General features: G+C 47.4%; 1 protein-coding gene across 1 annotated transcript; it reads left to right on the top strand.

Moving 5' to 3' along the window:
- The first annotated feature begins 218 nt into the window (after positions 1 to 218).
- Positions 219 to 17769, top strand: TGFB3 (transforming growth factor beta 3). The gene is made up of 7 exons (XM_059850021.1): positions 219 to 829; positions 6203 to 6366; positions 7674 to 7803; positions 9314 to 9421; positions 10208 to 10379; positions 10861 to 11014; positions 13353 to 17769. Exons 1-7 carry the CDS (start codon positions 346 to 348, stop codon positions 13509 to 13511), a joined length of 1371 nt encoding a protein of 456 aa, XP_059706004.1. The 5' UTR covers positions 219 to 345; the 3' UTR covers positions 13512 to 17769.
- Positions 17770 to 18746: the final 977 nt, after the last annotated feature.

Here is an 18746-nt window from a genome sequence, read left to right as displayed (position 1 = left end):
GACGGTCCGGCGGCAGCGCTCTCGGCTGGGCGAGAAGCGCGGCGGTGCCACGCTCCCGGGCGCCGAGGGCCGGGCACCGGGCGATGTAGGGCGCGGGGCCCGGCGGGGGCATGAATGGTGCAGCGAGAGGGGCGGGCGCGGCGCTCCCCCCGCGGCGGCGGGGCGGCGCGGGCCGCTGACACGTGCGGCGGCGCGGCGCGGCGGGGCGCCCCCTGCTCCGCGGGGCGCGGGGCGGCGCATGGGGAAGGAGCGCGGCGCGGCGAGGCACGGCGCCTGCCGCTTCTCCTTGCGGAGCGCTGCCAGCTCTTCCTGGAAGTCCTGAGTCGCGCACGGCGCAGTGAGTTCATGCACCTCCTCGCCAAGCCTCAGCCTGCGGGTTCTGGGGAGGCTGCCGCCAGCACACCGCCCGGTCCCCCGCGCCCTCTCGCCGCCGCTCGGGGGTCTCTCCCGGAGGCCCCCGCCGCCGCCCCCTCACACATGAAGATGTACGTGCAAAGGGCTCTGGTGCTGCTCTCCCTGCTGAGCTTCGCTACCGTGAGTCTCTCGCTGTCGTCCTGCACCACCTTGGACCTGGACCACATCAAGAAGAAGAGGGTAGAGGCCATCCGAGGGCAGATCCTGAGCAAGCTGCGGCTCACCAGCCCGCCGGAGACAGTGGGGCCGGCGCATGTGCCCTACCAGATCCTGGCCCTCTATAACAGCACTCGGGAGCTACTGGAGGAGATGGAGGAGGAGAAGGAAGAGAGCTGCTCTCAGGACAACACCGAGTCCGAATACTATGCCAAAGAGATTCATAAATTTGACATGATCCAGGGCCTCCCCGAACACAGTAAGTGCGGGGCTGCCCCCGTGCCGGCCGGGGTGCCGCGCCCGCGGGGCAGGCTGCCCGGGATCCCAGGCGCGGGGGAGGGGCAGCCAGCCGGGGCCAAGGGGCGCCGGGCCCCCGCGGAAGGGGCCCCTTCCCCGGCGGGGCGGGGGGCGCGTCTCCGCCCGGCCGCGCTCGGGTACGGAGGTGAGAGGGAGCAGCGGGGCGGGGGGCGCTCGGGACGGCGCGGGGCTTGGCCGGCAGTGGGGACGGTAGGTGGCAGGGTCCGGGAGCGGCATCGGCCCAGGCCCCGGCCGGCAGCGGCGAGCCAAGGGCCGGCAACGGCGAGCCAAGCCCGTGCCTAGAAGCCCGTGCCTAGAGCCTTGACTTTAGGACAAGGCGGGGAGGGCAAGCCGCGCGGGTGGCGAGGTGAATGCTGCGCACCGGGCTGGGAGACAACGCAGGTCTGCTGTTTGGGTGGCAGCAGGTAGACGGCCTCCTCCCTGCTGAAGCTCCAGCGCCTGCCGCAGAGATAAAGGCAACTGTCCGGTCCGTGCAGCACTCGCGCCGGCAGTAAGAAGGTGGAGAGGTACTTGCTGAAGAGACTGCTTTTGGAGGACATTGATGAAGGTGTTGCTCAGACAGTGTGAGCGTTCAGAGGGTGAGCAGAAGACAACAGGGATGCTGAGCAGGTGTAAAGCAGACAGTGATGCCAAAGGGACCCCCAAGGGAACACAGGCGTTGAGGAAACATGACAGATGTTGAGCAGGTGTGGAGCAGATGATGAGCAGGCCCAGATGTGGGCACTAAACAGATTCAGGTGCAGAAGCTGAGCAGATACAGAGATTAAGCGGACATGAACTCAAAGCAGATTGCAGATGCTGAGCACATGTAGGCACAAGCCTACATGTTGGTTTGGTTTGTTTAGGATTCCTTAGAATTGGAAGATGCAGTCATACCACTATCCAGGGTGTTCTCCTGTGATGTTGTGCCATCCTGGGGACAAGATTTGAACGCCAGCAGTTTTGGGGAGGAGCTGTGACTTGGTGGAGGCAGTCTCAGAATGCAGTTACTCTGCCAGGTTTATGTTAATCTTGACATATGATGAGCTGGAATAAGCTACAATGTGGTAATGCAACAAATTTTACTTAATCTCTAGCAGATTGTATTCCATATGGTTATATGATTAGCTCTTAGCTCAAGAGACACCAAGATTCAAGGAACACAAAGGGCAAAGGTTACCTGTATTTCAGCAGTTTTGACCTACTGAAGTGTCATTTGTGAAATTATAAACATATATTATGGGAAAACCAAGTGTCTGCAAAATAGTGCAGCCACACTATGCACTAGCATTTTTGGAGGGAAGGAGGTGGGGAAAACACAAAGCACAACAGTGGCAAATGAAGTTAGGGGTGTGGATTTTGCTAAAATTGAGGGGGAAGTGGAATGAAGAAACAGTGCATGAAAAGGAGTGATGAGTAGAGATTGTGGCTTTGGGAAAATTCCTGTGGAAATGAATGATCCTGTCCCATCTGTCCATAGGACACTGAGTTCAAAAGACCAAGTAGAGCTGAGATTAAATTTCTGAGAGTGAGCAGTGTAGATGCCACCACCCAGAAAAAGAGGGAACTTTGGTCACACTGGGGGAGACTAGCTCCAGACAGATTGTGGTGGCAAGAGACACGCTCTTTTTGAAACCTGGGGAGTTTCATTGCTTACACCATGGCTGAATTTGGCCCCGCATCTTCAGAAGTGGCTGGTGTTCAACTTTCCCATGACTCTGTCACTGTGCCAAGTGGTGATCTAAGAGCATGCTCTGAGCCAAAGCCAGTCTCCTGGGGGGGCAGGGGGGGGGAAGGGGAGGACTACTCCATTGAAGGAACTGCAGTGATGATACAGACAAGTCTGAAATGTGTGCACACTCACACAAACTCTTCTAGCTCCAGACTATTAGTCAACTGTCATATTGGCTCAGAGAACTCATCCTTTTCAAAGATGCAAAGCCCAAAAGTGAGGAGAGCTGAGGAGCAAAAATAGCAGATGAGAGAGCCAAGTTCTCCATCCCTTCTCTGAGCTGCTTGGTGACTCACAGAATGGTCTTTTCCCCTGTGCCTCTCAGGTACACTGCCTGAATTTAAAGGGATTTTCTTTCAGAGAATAACTTACTTTTGACCAGCCATTCACTTCAGGGATCTCATAAAACTCACATGATCAGACCTGACTTGGTTATGTTCAAGCTTGGGAAGCATCTGTAACAGTCCTGCAAATAGCTTTTTGCTTACCTTCCTGAGGGAAAAACAGATGCCATTTTCCAAGGCAGCTTGAGAGACCAGGCAATTAAAGTCATGGGTCACTAGGGCCAAGGATCTATTCCCTCCAAACCTGCCACCTGCAGAGTTGCAGATGGATCAACTTTTTTCTCTAAAGTTATGCAGCTTTGGCATGAAACACCTTGGTGATTCAGAGGTATATTACAGCATGAGGCAATACCTGCTCACAGCCAGCCTACTCTTCCTTCTCATCAAGCTTGAACTGCACAGCCATCAGCCTTCCTGGAGCTTGCCAGAAAAAACAGCTGTTTCTGCTGGATCCAGCAGCATGTGGTGAGCCTGCATCTCACTTAGAGCAATGGTAGGAAGGTGGGAGCTCCCCAAAGAACCTGCTCTCTGTATCACATTGTCTACACAAAGAGGCTACTGGTCTCATCAGTGGTGCAGTGAACAGCTCTGGGCATTGACTCCACAGTAATAGCTGGGTCCAGTTGCGAGGCTGTGTCATACCAGACATAGCCTGGCATGGGTGCACAGGGTGTCACAGAGTCCTGGTCTCCAGGCTTGGTTACTGCCACTGAGAGTTGTGGACTGGGAGAGCTTGCAGGAATATTGCCTCCAGGCTTTGTTCTGTGCTGGTGGTGAACAGGTCTGGATTCCAGTGTGATTAACACACCTCAGCTGGGTCTGGACCAAATTCCCTTGCTCCCTTTGCCTGTGACCTTGTGTAAAAAAGTACTTTGCCCCAAAGGTTTCTTGGGAGTGAGACCTCTATCCTGAACCCTGTGCTATGAGAAACAGGTTTTAGCCTCCCTTGCCTTGGAGTGAAACACAGAACACAGCTCCACATCTGCATCACAGAGGGCTTGTTCCCAGGGTACAAAGGGAACATGACACTTTTAGGGAAGGGAAAAGAGCTATTACTGTTTTCATCGGGAAGGTCTCCCAAGACCAGCACCTTGATGGTGAAGGAGGTAGAAAGCAATGTGGCTTTCTTTCTTTCACAGCAGGTGAATTACAATAGATGTTACGTCTTATCACCATGGCTGTCTAATTTAGCCAAAAACATTAAGGAGATGATAACACATTAGGTGTCTTTTTATCAGCGCTGTGCTCTAGGACCGTACTGGCAGCCTCTAAATAGATTGTCAGATAAAGAACTGGTGTTGGAAACATACTAAGCTGGTCTGATGCAAAAAGGCATTTCTAATGATAATTGGGACACCCCTTACGGCCAGGCAGCCAGGTCTGAAATGAAGGGGCAGGCTGTTAACAATACTATTAATAGGGCTAGAAGTGCAAAGCAGCTTCAGGGGCTATTGAAGCACAGTATCTGCCAAGGTCTACGACGCAGAACAGTTATCAGTGTTAGACTTCAGCTAGGAAGATGTCTTTGGGAACTTCATAAGAACTTGGGTTTTTTTCTGGGCTTTTCTGTGGCATCAAACCTTGAACTTCTCACAGGGGTGGAGTCCCCGCAGTATGAGTTTATGTGTGGCTGGGGGTACTCTTTGTGTTGCAGGGTTTTTGGGCTGGGCAGGCCAGCCAATGCCTGCAGCGGGATCTGGTCTCCTGGGATGTGTGAACAGCCATCTCTTCAATAACAGCTAGAGATTTTCCTGTATGGGAATGCTGTTCTGTACAGTAGTACTAATGACAAAACCTCCTCCAATTAAAGCCCAATGTCAGCATCTGGTCTTTAGCTTATTGAGTAAAATTTCAGCACCCTAAGAACCCATCCTTGAAAACTGGGCAGGGTCCTGCTTGCTGAATTTGTGTGTAGCACAAGAGGAAGATCTTAATCACCCTTGATATGAGTGTACATCAGTGTTGCTGAAATCAGAATTTGGCATGGGAGGTGAGCCTCTGCACTCAGGTGCTGTTTCACACTATCCCATTTTCAGAAGCTGTTTCTCAGGGGAGATAGTTATGGTGAGATCAAAAAAGGGGCCTGCAGGACTTCAGGAACGTAACTTGAAGGTTGTTCCAGCTAGGGCTTCTAGCCTATTTGTCAACGACTGGAACCATGCCTGGGAACAGGTGACAGTTTTTCTTTTTGTTTCATTCTGTTTGTTTGTTTAGAAGCAACTTAAATATCAGCAGATATAAGAGCCTCCTGCTGCATTGGACAACAGTCAGAGGTCATCTGAGAGGCTCTGCAGGGCTGCAAACAAACCTGCATGTGCACACAGAGCAGGAGCTGCTGTGTCTTGTCTGCAGGAAGCTTTCATGATGCCAGAGCCTTGAAGGCTGACAAGGTCAATAGGAGAGAAATGACAGCAACAACAAAGACTTCCATGAGACCAAAATGGTCCCTATGAAGAGAGTGTTACTTGCTCTTGAGGACTCTGTTTTGGGCAATAAAGATTTTACCTCCTGGACTCTTTTGAGGCATCTGTGAAATGGTTTTTTCTGATCAGCAGGCACACATGGAAGCAGAAAATTGGTGTATTATTTCCTGCTCATGTGTGTGATCTCCACAGGTCCAGTACTATTAATTAATTCCTTCTCCAGTTCATAAGTGAGAACCAATTTTAAACCCCAGTTCTTTCAGTACACATTGGATAATCACTGCCCTAAAGAGTCTTTGACACCTCATGCTTTGTGGGTTTTGACACTGGGTGGCTTTGATTCTAGAAGGCAATGTCAAGATTTGTAAAACTAAGATTCAGCAGTAATGGGATCACTTTGTATGTATCTTCATGTCTCTACCATGAGCAGAGTAACAGCATCCTAGCTGTTTGGAATAGGCCCCACTAACTGCAAGTGAGATTGTCCCATTGCCTGGACTGGGGTTGTCATTTTGGATGCAGCCAATTCATGAGTATTAGCAACAATTGATGAGCAAAGTAGAAGACATAATAATAAACATACTGTGGTTGATATCTACTAATTCTTCATCTTGTGGCATTGAAATAATGATGGCAGTAGTGGGAACATTTGCAAAATATTGCAATGTAGACCAAGTTTGAGTGAATTCATCCTGTGTTATCTTGAGCTAGGTAGCCGTGCTTCACAGGTGGCAAGACTTTTGAATGACAAGTCTCTACTGGAAAGCTCTTTCTCAAACAATATTTATTTGAGATCCTGCCCCTCAGAGATGTATTTCTTTTTTTTTTTCTCCTAGATGAGTTGGGCATTTGTCCAAAAGGTGTCACCTCCAATGTATTCCGCTTTAATGTGTCATCAGCAGAGAAGAACAGCACCAACCTATTCCGGGCTGAGTTTCGGGTGCTGCGTGTGCCCAACCCAAGCTCCAAACGCAGTGAGCAGCGCATTGAGCTCTTCCAGGTGAGCATTCTTATCACTTTCCCCAGTGTCTGAGCCCAGAATAGCTTGACTCCTTAATGGTTGTCTCAACTGATATGTGGAAGGCCATAGAAGAGAGAAGAAAGTGCATGCTGTAACCCAGGCCTCTTCCACCATATGCAGTGATACAGTCACCTTCCTTTCCTTTTACAATGTAGTGCTGCCCTTTTCCCACTTGGAATGGGAGCCCCTTAACAGTGGAGCAGCTCTGACCTTTCTGTCACATCATGTGTAGGACCCTTGGCAGTCTTATTCCTTTGACTGCTGCAGCACAATTGATGCTAATTCAATGGATGGAGCTCTCTTGTCACTGATCTACTAAAAAAACGGTGCTTGCTTTCAATGTTCCATTCACCAGTAGCTCCCCAGAAGCACAGTTCAGGCCACCTGTTAAACCAGATACTTATCTGGAGGTTTTTTTTTTTTTGAACCTAGGGACTGACAGAATAAGGTGTGGTTCAAACTTGGAAGTGGTAACAGGCTGAACTGGACCACCTAATGATACAGCTTAGCATCCAGGCAGCACACTCCCACAGGCTGTGGGACAGACTCCATAGTCTGTCCACTTTTCCATAAGAGTGCAGCTAAAATTTTGTTTGGGTGGTACTTCTTGAGGACTTCCTGGAATCCAGCATCAAAGGTCAGAGCAATTCTCCACCAGATGACACAACTGACAGGGAGGTGTTCTCAGAGCTTCTCCATAGGTTCAGTGGTCTGTGGTCTGCAGGAAGGAACACCTTGAATGTACTGTGGTTGTTTGTCTGGAAGTGGAAAGAGATGTCAGAGCAGAGGCAGAGGTCTCCAAACCTGAACAGCCCTGGTGTGTTTTGACAAAAGTTGAAGAGTGTAGGACACCTGAAAATGCCACAGTGAGAACTCAATAAATTGGCTTCCTGGGCAGGTGACTTGTGACCAGATGCTGCATTTACCACTGGTGGTTCTACTTTGAAATCCAGATCCATATTCCACAGCTGTATACAAAAACAAACCCATCCATTAAATGAATTGCCATGTGCTTCTGCCTTTGTATGTGTGTCCCTAAACAATTCTGAACTGAGAGAGGTGGGCTGCCTAGGACACAGAAATAAGCACTGTGTAGATCTCTAGAGTTCAAGCTGAATGTGAAGCATGTCCTTCTCACCTGACCCAGGGTATTCCTGGTGTCTCACTTGCCAAGACCAACTTTCTAAATTAGTTTTTAGCAAGCTGTGGGAGGAAAAAAGACTAAAGGCTATCATTTCCTTCTGCATGGCACTGGCTGATTTTTTCTACCACTCCTTCTGACACAGATCCTTCGGCCAGATGAGCACATAGCAAAGCAGCGGTACCTCAGTGGCAGGAATGTGCAGACACGGGGCTCCCCTGAGTGGCTGTCCTTCGATGTCACCGACACCGTGCGTGAGTGGCTTCTGCACAGAGGTAGGGGTCTTAGCTGGACTGTGTGTCAAGGCATCTATAGAAATGGGGATAAATGTTCACAGAAGCATCTTTCTGCTCCCCTTGTTGCAGGAGCTTGGTTCACAGAGAGGACAGGTTCCTTCAGTCTGAGAACAAGCTTTCCTCCAGAAAGCTTCTTCAATGTGTGACATTTGCTATACTCCTGCCTCTTTTCCTGGAGGCCCCACCATGTAGCTCTGTGGGCTGAGTCAGAACAAGGATTTATTCCTTGGAGGAAATTCTTTACAACTAAGCCCAGAGGGGACCCCTCTGCTTGTCTAAATGATCGTAGAAAATGACAAATGCTTTGCTTACATTTTCATGGGAATTAGAGCAAATGTAGTATAGGAAAAAGCATCAAGGATCCTGGTTTATTTAGCTGTGTACAGCTTGTCAGGTATAAAGGTGAGGAAATACCAGAGGCTGACACACCTAGACAGCTGGAGGCTTTAACACTGCAGAGAACATACCTCTGCCAGTGCTGGACAGCCCAACAGATAGTTACAGGGCAGATCCCAGCAAGAACACTGACCCCATTCACAGCTGGAGCTTAAGGCATCGTCATTCACAGCTGGACTGGCCTACACAGATAGAAGCTGCATGCCACTGAAGACTGGAATGCAGGTACTGGCAAGCAGCTGCTCCCTGGAAGGGTAAGCTGTGAGCTTGCAGGCTCCTCCTGTTTCAAGCAATCTAAGTTGTGTCCTGATGGCTGAAGCTCAAAGCTGGAACTGCAGCAAACTCTGGGCAGGCACTCTAGCTGACAAGACATCACAGAGTATATATAGTGCTGAGGAAAAAAGGTGCTAGGCACCTTGTCAATGCCCCAGGAAGCCAGATGTTTTAATTCATGGCACAACATAAAAAAGGAGCTTTCATAAGAGTCTTATGTTCCTGTAGTCAGGCCCACACAGCATGATTGGTTCAGGAAGTTATTATGAAAGTAGATTTGCCTCTGGAAAGTCTGTGTGACTTAGACTGCTAGCAGTTCAATAAAACAGGAGGTTGCAGCTGCTGAGGAGAGTGCTTCCAGTAAAATTACTTGTCCATATCCAACTTGCTTATTTTCAGATTTCTCCTTCAGACACTAAGCACAAGCCAGATAATAGGTACTGAGGATTGCAAAACTGATTTAAGTACCAAAAGCTAGCTCTTCAAAATACTTGTTTTCCCAGGGAAGCTTCTTGAAGCTCACAAATGTTTTTGGATGCTGAATAGCCTAAAAAACATAACAAGAAGTACCCTTCTTACCTCTCCAGAAAGTTCCCTTTAGCAAGAGCAAGGCTTTTGGCAAAGGTGAAGCTAGTGGATTTTTCTTCCTATTCTTCCCAAGGCAGCATCTGTTCCTCAACTCTGATAACACTCCTGACTTTGAGACCAACTCATTGTCTAGGAGTTAGCACAGCTGTGTAAAACTTCCTTAAAACTTCCTTATGCCAGAAACTGTCCCAGCTGAGAAAGACTGTTTCTCACAGAGTCATCTTCTTTGCAGAGTCCAACCTTGGCCTGGAAATTAGCATACACTGTCCTTGCCATACTTTTCAGCCCAACGGGGACATCTTGGAGAATTTGCATGAAGTCCTGGAGATCAAGTTCAAAGGTGATAAAGAGCTGGATTAAGGGAGGCTGTTGGGGAAGGGAAAGCCTCAAGCATATAAAGAAAAAAAGTGAAGTCTTGCTTTGTGTATTCAAGCATTTCACATTGTGTAACATTTGTCTTAAAACATACACATCTGGGTTTGTGTGTTCATTATATGGGTATATCCACTATACACATAGGTTACAAATAGAAGTAAGGGCAGGCTGGGTGGGTTTGCATGAGTGTCTGCAGAAAGGAGTAATTTTATATTTCAGTGTCTCTCTGGGAAGTTCAACTTGATGCCTTCTCAGATTTCCACAGAGGCTCTACTTTCCACTTAGAGTGACTGAAACACAAGGAAGTTAGGCATCCTGCGTGAGGTGGCTCAGAGAGTCAGTGGCTTGGCTGGCCTAAGAACTAGGAACCTCCTGGCTTGCAGCCCTGGGCAGCAGCCACTGGCCCCCACAGGCTCCATTTCTGAGGCTGTTCTGCAGAGTGCCAATTATCTGACATCTTCTTTAAACCATTCATCTTCCTGCCTATCCTGGGACTCAAGCCAGGAGTGAGTGGATGGATTAATGGCCCCACCAGCAGTTTGCAAATGGTAAAACAGGTGGCTCATAAGCCTCTATTTCAGGCCTGCAACAGTCAAATTTACCAGAAATAAAGGGGTCTCTGTGAGGGAAGAAGTAGACATGGTGCCTGAACCTTGTTCAAGAGCAAGCATGAGAGTGTTAAATTGAAAGGTCTTGTTGCATTCTCCACTTCCATGCTGATTTCTTCTTTGTGGATCCTGTTTTTCTGAAGGCATTGACAGTGAGGATGACTATGGCCGCGGGGACCTGGGCCGCCTGAAGAAACAGAAAGACTTGCATAATCCCCACCTCATCTTGATGATGTTACCCCCACATCGACTGGAGAGCCCCGTGTTGGGAAGCCAAAGAAAGAAACGGGCCCTGGATACCAACTACTGTTTTCGGTAAGTGAGAAGCCTGCTGGGATCCCACGCCTGAGGTAGACAGGCCTGGCAAGACTCCATGCCACCGGAAAAGGCAGAGCCCTCCAAGGGCTTGTGGGTCACCGTGGTGTCACAAGGGCCACTGGCCAACTCAGCAGAGTTGCTGTGTGCTTCTGGCAGAGCCACTGGTTCAAAGAGACCCACAAGCACCTTCCAGGAACATAGGCTGGGCGGGGCCCCGCAGCAGCCCCGGGCCCGTTACTGGAGCAGCTGGGTGCAGCCTGGCAGGGGCGGTGGGAAAGCTGCCTGCCAGCAGCACGGGCAGTGTACGGCTGCTGAGCTGCCACCGCTGCCTGGCTGTGCTGCTCCTGGCGCTTGGCACACGAGGCCACCACGTGCCACCAGCGCTGCTGGTATGAGTCCTTCTGCTCAGGAAGCTGCATCTCGCAACTGCATGTAAGGTCCCCCTTTAGATTCACTGTGTTTCACTGCTGTGTTTCAGGAACCTGGAGGAGAACTGCTGCGTGCGTCCTCTGTACATTGACTTCCGACAGGACCTCGGCTGGAAATGGGTCCACGAGCCTAAGGGCTACTTTGCTAACTTTTGTTCAGGCCCTTGTCCGTACCTTCGCAGCGCAGACACCACTCACAGCACGGTACATCCACTATATTATCCTGCCAGGGCTTGTGGCTATGATTGCCCCTTCCTCCCTAAGTCTGATCAATATCCAGACTTTTCAAAGCAGCATAAGCAGTTCAGATCAATATTTGTGAAAAACATTCCAAGGAAACTGCAGAAAAAAGCCTGGGTGGTTCAGCAGGGAAAATGCGCTTGCTTTGGAGTCAGTACTGAGTCTGCTTTCAGGCAAATCTTGATGAGGAAGATGCTGTTGTCTCTTAGATAAAATATGAAACAGCAGAACTGATGATTTTAGGGTACTTACTTGGCAGTGGCCATAATATTAACTGAATCGTTCACATCAAACATCGGTTCTGGTAATTATCTTCTTCCTAAATTTCTCCTGCAGTTTGCACTGGACAGAGGATTTTTCTACACGCTGTGCCAGGTTGTCATGAAAAACTGTTGCGCAATGGCATGTGCCTGCCATCTGCTCCTAAAGGGGCAGCTATAGCTCAAATGTGTAGGGAAATCCGTGTCCATTTCCAGAAGCGAACACAGCCACTCAGCAAGATCTCCTTTTTCACAGGTATCCTTTCCAGCTGCATAAATCCTACCTGACCTACAGCGGGAGGAAGCTAGTAGGCAGTGAGATTTTTGAGTGAAGACTTGGCAGAAAGCAAATGTCTTTAGATAACTTAGGCATGACCTCTGGTCAGCTTTGGGAAGAATGCAGTCTGAGCCTGGCTAGAACAGAAAAAAAATAAAAGTAATAGAACAACACAGACATGGGAGAAGTACCGAGAGAAAAAGACAGATTAAGGATCAGACAATCCACTGCTGAAGCAGGAAAAGTCAGAGGAAAATCCTGTGTTTCTGCCCACAAAAGTCAAAAGGCAGCAATCCCGATAATGCAACAGCTCACTAGCAAATTAACTTCAGATTTCACTAAAAAAGTTACTGGAATAAGCAGATTCAGCTGAAGAAACAATAACTAGGTAAGGATGATATTTCAGAAAAGATGCTAACATTTTTGTGACAGTCTGCATAGCAGTAAGGTTCACTGAAGCTCAAGGACTTATATCAGTGGGAACAGCTGATCTGTGGGAATGAAGAAGCGAACAGATGCTGGGCAGTAACCACAAGACAAAGCAAGGGAATTAACAGCTTTGAAAGGGTAATGGGCATGTAGCTTTACCATCTGGTTGTCCTGAGAAGCTCTCCAGAAGGTAACTGGACTGAATCAGTGTGAGAGAAAGGAGACTTTAGAATGACTCCTAATGATCTTAAACAAGAAAGGAAATGAGCAAGCGTTAAGGTCAGTGAAGTGATCAAAGAAAACTTTAGAACAATATAGCTGCTGACAGCTTGCCAGCACCACTTAGGAAAGAGGAGATGAAAAGAAAACTTCTGACTAGTCTGTTTAACTTGCTGTTGAGTAGTGGCCCAGAGCACATGATACCCTGTGGTACAGCCAGGGATACTTAGGATCCCAGAGAGTTTCTACCACAACGACAGTGATTACATGGTCTGGATGATAGAACAGGATGTATCCTTAGCACCTCTCATCCCCAAAGACTGTAAAGTAAATAAAATACAATATGCCAGACACTGTAGTTTATACCAGATAAGCACTGAAGAGACCACACTAGTGCAGGTGAGATCATGCTCACTGCTGAGAAGTGGTCACCTCTGGCAAGAAATGTGGCAACTGTTCTGTAGTGGTTACATGGCTGTAGTGTATAGTCATCTGTGGGCTGGGGCCAGCTGGAGGAGGAATCCAGTGGGGTCCCACAGGACACTGTCCTGGCTCCAGTATTACAGCGTGATGACTTGGAGGATGGAGTGGAGGGAGAAGGCATCAGACAGTTCAAAGCTGGGAGGGAATTGTGAATACTTGAGAGGACTGGCATCCATCCAGTGCTATCTGGAGATGCTGGTTGAAATAAGCAGCACTGATATTCTTTGTTCTGGTTTCTTTAATAGAATCCAAGACAGCATGGCCCCAGGCTGGTTACACCCAACCTTGTTAGAAGCAAAAATTGTGACACACTGCTGTACCAAATTAGAGATGAAAGGAGACAACTACTTGCACTCCTTCAACCCTTAGGCATCAGTCACAGAGAGCAAGGGTATTACAATTAGGGAAAAAAAAACCCAAAAAACTCTTAAGAGTCAGGCTAGGGCAGGTGAGACCATTTAAAAGCAGGCCATGATCAGGAAGTGACAGGGGAGTATTACTCATCTCAGGGAAATACCCTCTGATGAGTCTAGTGCAAACACCTAGAGACTTGTTGACTTGGCAGCCCCCTCCTGTCCTCAACCAACTTAAAGGTATTCCTGACCTTGTCACGACATTTACTTTGTTCCTGCAGGTGCTGGGTTTATATAACACGCTGAATCCTGAGGCATCTGCTTCACCCTGCTGTGTTCCCCAGGACCTGGAGCCACTCACTATCTTGTACTATGTTGGGAGGACCCCCAAAGTGGAGCAGCTCTCCAACATGGTGGTGAAATCCTGCAAGTGCAGCTGAAAGGCCCCCTGGCCCACCCAAAGCCAAGGAAAAAACTGTCAGCACCCACTCTCCTGCTCCCAGGCTAACACAAAGAGAACTGGGGGTCAGAGACTACGCATGCTGAGGGCCAAGTGCCAAACCTTGAGAGTCTGGCAGCCCTTGGGGATTTCTTCTGGAACACTCCTTGGTCGTCTTGGCAGTGTAACGTTCCTTCTAGGAAGTACTTTGGTGACACAAAGGCCACACTCTCCAAAATGGCTGGACAGTTGGTGCGGAAGAAAAGGATAATGTGGAAGAACTGCAGTGTATTTGAATGCTGGGTGGTTGAGATGGGAAAGCAAGAGAATGAGAAAGCAGGTGAAAGGGAGAATGGAAAAGGGGAGATGTTTTCTATTCTTGCTTTAGCTATCTTAAGGCTTCAGCCCTCCCCATTAGCCTGAAGTATTAAAGGTTTTCCCTATAGAAGGAATTTTTGAAGGTTTCCTTAGAGAAGGAAAATGCACCAAGCAGGGAAGCTGCTAAGAGAAGTGCTGAGATACACTTAAGACTTTTGTTCCTCAGAGCTGTGCTCCAGGAGTCCTGCAACTGAAACTGTGTCTCCAAAACCTCTAAGTTCAGTTGACAGATCCTGGCTATTGGGTTCCAAATGCAAACCGCAAGGCTCCCAGTCAGCCTACCAAGGGCGGGCAAATACAAGGAAAGAGGGTGCTGAATCCATTTTCAGAGGGACTGAAGTCTTCATTCAGCTTTTTTAGCTTCCTGGAGTTTCTAAGAGATGATTTCGGGGTCAGAGCAGGAGCATCTGTGGGTACCTGAATACTGGGCCTATTCATTTGTGATCTGATACACCCTGAGGACCTCTTGTCTGTTGTGGTTTGTGAGGTGATTTGGGGTGTTCTGCACCTGTTCTGCATGATGACCTGAACTTGGTCTCACCTGCCAAGACTTAAAAAATAGTAATCTCAAAAACTTTGTAAAAAATAAATATTTGGGGGGTGCGGGGACATGCTAATTTTTTCACAAGCAAGTTTTTTGTTGGAGGGTTAGATGATTTGCTGGTTTTAAACTGCTGTGGCATACTCAGTCTAAAATTTTTACCCTTTCCAAAATGTTTTTTTCAAAAGAACAGACAGAATTTAGGTCAGCAAGAAAGTTCCAAAATGGGACTTTCATATTACCCTCAAACTATACCTGGTGTAAATGTGCTCTGTTCCAACCTAGTCCTTCAGACATGTACAGCACTGCTGACATCTGCTTTTGATAGATTCATATAAAGCTCCCCTCAAACAAAAAACACTTTTAACAGTACTGTTTAAATATCCAAGGCAATGCAGCTGCCACAGCTGACTAATGTCATATGTCCATTTGAAGATATATAGGGTCTGCCAGTACAGACCTGTACATCCAGGTAAATAACACACCCTCTTCCTCTCATGTGCTGATTTCATGCTCATAAAAAAGATTACAGATGCTGCCCGGGCAAGAAATCAATGTAGTCCTTTAAATAGGCTTTTGCAGCCATAGATACTCCCTAAAGTAAAAATCTCTGGTGCTGAATGTGACATGAGACTCAGAGGCCGTCTTTGATTTGCCAAAACACAGCTACTTAAAAGTCCTGTTCTAGAGACCACAGAGGTTCCTCCTTGTCTCCTCCCAATTGCTGGTCTCCAGCAACTGAGTGTAAAAGGACACCTAGCTGGTTAATCACTTGTGGCCAGGGCTCTCCACAGTCAGCTCAGAATCCAGCTCTTCCATCAAGCCCTTCACAATAGTGGCTGCTTCCATATAGCTCATCTGAGGCTGCCAAACTGTGTAAATTCAAATGTCTTAATAAACCATTAACAGTCCTTCCTGAACCATCACCAGCTGGATAGAGGTTAGCAACGGTGGGTCAGTGAAGGAAGCCTGCCAACCTGTATGCCATTTTGGCCAGGGCACACATGCCCTGATAGAGGCACTTCCCCAGTGCTTTATCCTTTTCATCTCTGGGGCTCCCTGACATGTGTGATGATGATGAAAGCTCTGATCAGTCCTGCAGCATGACAGTATTGCTGTGCCCCGTGCACCTCTCCATGCCCAGGTTTCCCTGCCACCTGCCCAGGGAGGGAGCAAATAAATGCATTATGACTACACCACCGTGCTGACAGACAGGCCAGAAATTTAGTAGCTACAAGAGAGTGTGTGTTGGGGGGAGAAATCCAGATGTATATTGGCATAGGAATTCTCTCTGATCTCCTTTTAGTAGCAGCCTCAAGGGAGGTTTTGGTTTACAAGCTGCAGTCTGTTCTTTGGTCATTGTTCCTCCTGAGCCCTGGGCTGGCTTTGCTCCCCACCCAAATGAAGGGCTTCCTTGCTAATAAATGGGGAAGCAAGGAAGGGGAGCTGCAAAGCTTGAGCTAGAACACTCAAAGTTCTGTGTGGCACTTGGAACACATCAGAACCACCCATGGATTAACCCTGGCAGCCCCTTGAGATGGGACTGTCTTACTAGCCCTTGCTCACTGCTGCTCCTCAGTGACAAGAAGGGGTGGCAGAAAGACCAAGCCCTTCTGCCTCTTGGCAAAGGAGACAAAATGGCAATGGAAAATCAGGGGTGAAGAATCCTGGGGTGTCCGACCAGTATAGACACAGGTATACCCATGGGAACAGTAATTTTTGAAATCAAAGACATTTCAGTTACTGCTTTTCTGTTCAGCCTTCCATTTCTGTTGGAACATTTGAAAATTAGATTTGTGAGACAGGCTCTTTTTCTGAATTCTTTTTCTTAAAACTGAAGTAACTTGTCTAGGGGCGTTTCAGCTATAATTCAGCAACAAACTATACTAGCTACATGGGGCTTAATAACAGATTGAACATGAGTAACACTCCTAGGTGCAAGTGTACCAAAATGTTTCAGGACACTTGAGTGAGAAGGCAGAGGGCAGTTACTGTGCTGTTACTAGCTAGTAAATTGAAGAAGACAATGGGAAAGAAAAAGTGGGATCTTCATTGCCAACACTGAATACAGCACTCAACAGTTCCCTTTTGTTGTTTTCAGAAACAAACAAAAGCTGATGAAAACAATACCAGCTCAGTTTGTCTCTTTAACAAAGATCAATGGCTAGAAAGAGTGAAAAAAACCTATTCTGCAGAGCTGTAAGTCAGATCCTACACAGATGATCAAACAACCATCTGTGCAGCCCCTGTTTCTCTGTGGCAAACTCTTATAGTATGCAAAAGGCCTAGACCTGAACTTGAACACCTTGTTTTTCAGGCTGTAGTGCACTGTAGAGCTCGGAGAGGAACACTGCTTCAGTGAGTACAGAACATACACTTATACCTCAGCAACGAATGGTCTTTGCAGACCAAATGAGTCTTTGTCCCCTGGGCTTTGAATTGGATGGTCTTTAGCAGTCCCACTGCACTCACATAAACCCATCCCTGTTACCACTGTGTGAACTAGGATATGCTGCTTGGTGTTTCACCTTTCCATATAACCAACAGACATTAATACCCTCAGTCAGAAAGATGGACTGTGCCCAAAAGTAATAAAAGACAAACATACCTGTCCACTCCTCTGGCAACATCATAGCTCTGTTCTGCTGGGTCCTGGGATGTCATATCTCTCTCCTGTGGCTATCAAATTTTCATTTTCTCAGTTCACAGATCCTTATCTTTCTGTGCTGCTCGAAGCTTTCCTTAGCTGTGACTAGAAGGTCCTCACCAGAGCAAATATACAGGAGGTCTGGCTGAGGTTTCTTTGTAAATGCAATCACTACAGCCATCTCATGAAGAGGATCCATTACAATGTCTTAGGAGGCAGATGTCTTCAATGTGTTCTCAAGTCCAACGCAGAGCAGGTTGAGCATCACAGTGACCAGAACACAACTCTAGAGACAGCTCCACTCTGCAGAAAAGGTTTCTTGCCCATTACAAGTGTTTATAGTGGCATACAAAAGAATATCTCTGTAGTACTGGCTTGTCTTCTCTAATAGGTGATTGAAAGGCAATGAAGTCAACCGTGAAAATACAGTTTTCAATATATATGGAGTCAACAATGTGGTATCTACACACTTGGAAAACTATACTGCTTTGTGGTCTTATTGGCTGCCTATAATCTACATTCATTGTGGTTTAGAATAACAGCAGCAATTTGGGTATAGTGCAAGGATGCAAATATATCTTCTAATTCTTTAAAAATAGCATCTATTATTTTTTACATTCAAAATCACTAGAAAATATTGGTCAAAAGCTGTATAAAATTGCTATGTTTAGTAAAAGAAAACCTGGACTTTCAGATCTCTGCTTTACCAGTGTTTTCTTTTGCATACAGGGAATGAACTTAAATCCTGGTTAACTTCTTATGCAGTTCCAGAAGTGAAGATGGAAACAACAAACCTCAGTGTCTCCTGTCCTCTCCTGAAGAGAGGCTTCAGATACAAATGCAAGATCCTTTATCATGCAACAAGTCAACACAAAAGAGATGAGACAGTGTACTCATTATGAAATAGATTGTCTTAGAAATGAATTCTGGTGTATCAACAAGAAATACAGTAAATGAAAACTGTTAATTAATAATTGCCATTTTCTAAATGACAGTAATGCATTTGAAATGCCACTTATGCCCATAATTACAGAAAGAATATGGTACAGCACTTTGGATGTCACAGTGTGTTTCCAGGAAAGACCAATTTCCAAGATTAAAGATCTCAGTTACTTGGCTGCTTATGACACTCTTATGTAGGGCTAGGTTTCTTAGACAGATACAGAGATGGTCTGAAGGCATTCAACCATGCAGCTGGGCCCTTTCCACTATTGGCCTATGATTTAATCAAAAATACTCTTAGGGATAAGGACCTTTCTATCTAATGGTATAGTGGTTTCTTTACGGCTGTGGTTTATGGCAAACCATTCTTCCCGTCCTCCCCTCTCCCTCCACCCTCCCTATTATTGGTTTCCCACATCCTGCAAACTTAGTGAACAGCTTCCAGGCAGAAACTCTGTCCCCTAGGCTGGTTTATGCTGCTATTGTTAAGTTAAGCCAAGCAATACCGAGTGGTGTAGCAGGCACAGGGCCGGCTACGGCTCCGTGGAGAAATGTTTATAGAGATAGGTAATTGCTGAGTCATAGGAATTGAACCAGAAGTTCTCACTCTGGTCCTCCAGGCCTGCTCATCTCTCTGTGACCCCAGAGGCTAGTTTCCCTAACCCTTACAATTGGTCAGTTTCCAATCCCCCCTAACCCTATAAAAGAGGCTGTCTTGGCCCATTTTG

The sequence above is a fragment of the Haemorhous mexicanus genome, chromosome 6, assembly GCF_027477595.1.
Source record: "Haemorhous mexicanus isolate bHaeMex1 chromosome 6, bHaeMex1.pri, whole genome shotgun sequence".
NCBI classification, from domain to species: domain Eukaryota; kingdom Metazoa; phylum Chordata; class Aves; order Passeriformes; family Fringillidae; genus Haemorhous; species Haemorhous mexicanus.
Note: the sequence above shows the minus strand (reverse complement) of the source record. Positions and strands in the feature narration are given on the sequence as shown.

Bases quoted from the DNA above. Each gene is read 5' to 3' on its own strand.
- TGFB3 (XM_059850021.1), top strand. From the start codon at position 346: ATGCACCTCCTCGCCAAGCCTCAGCCTGCGGGTTCTGGGGAGGCTGCC. The intron at 830-6,202 runs GTAAGTGCGGGG...TTTTTCTCCTAG, and splicing joins CCAGGGCCTCCCCGAACACA to ATGAGTTGGGCATTTGTCCA. The intron at 11,015-13,352 runs GTACATCCACTA...TTGTTCCTGCAG, and splicing joins CAGACACCACTCACAGCACG to GTGCTGGGTTTATATAACAC.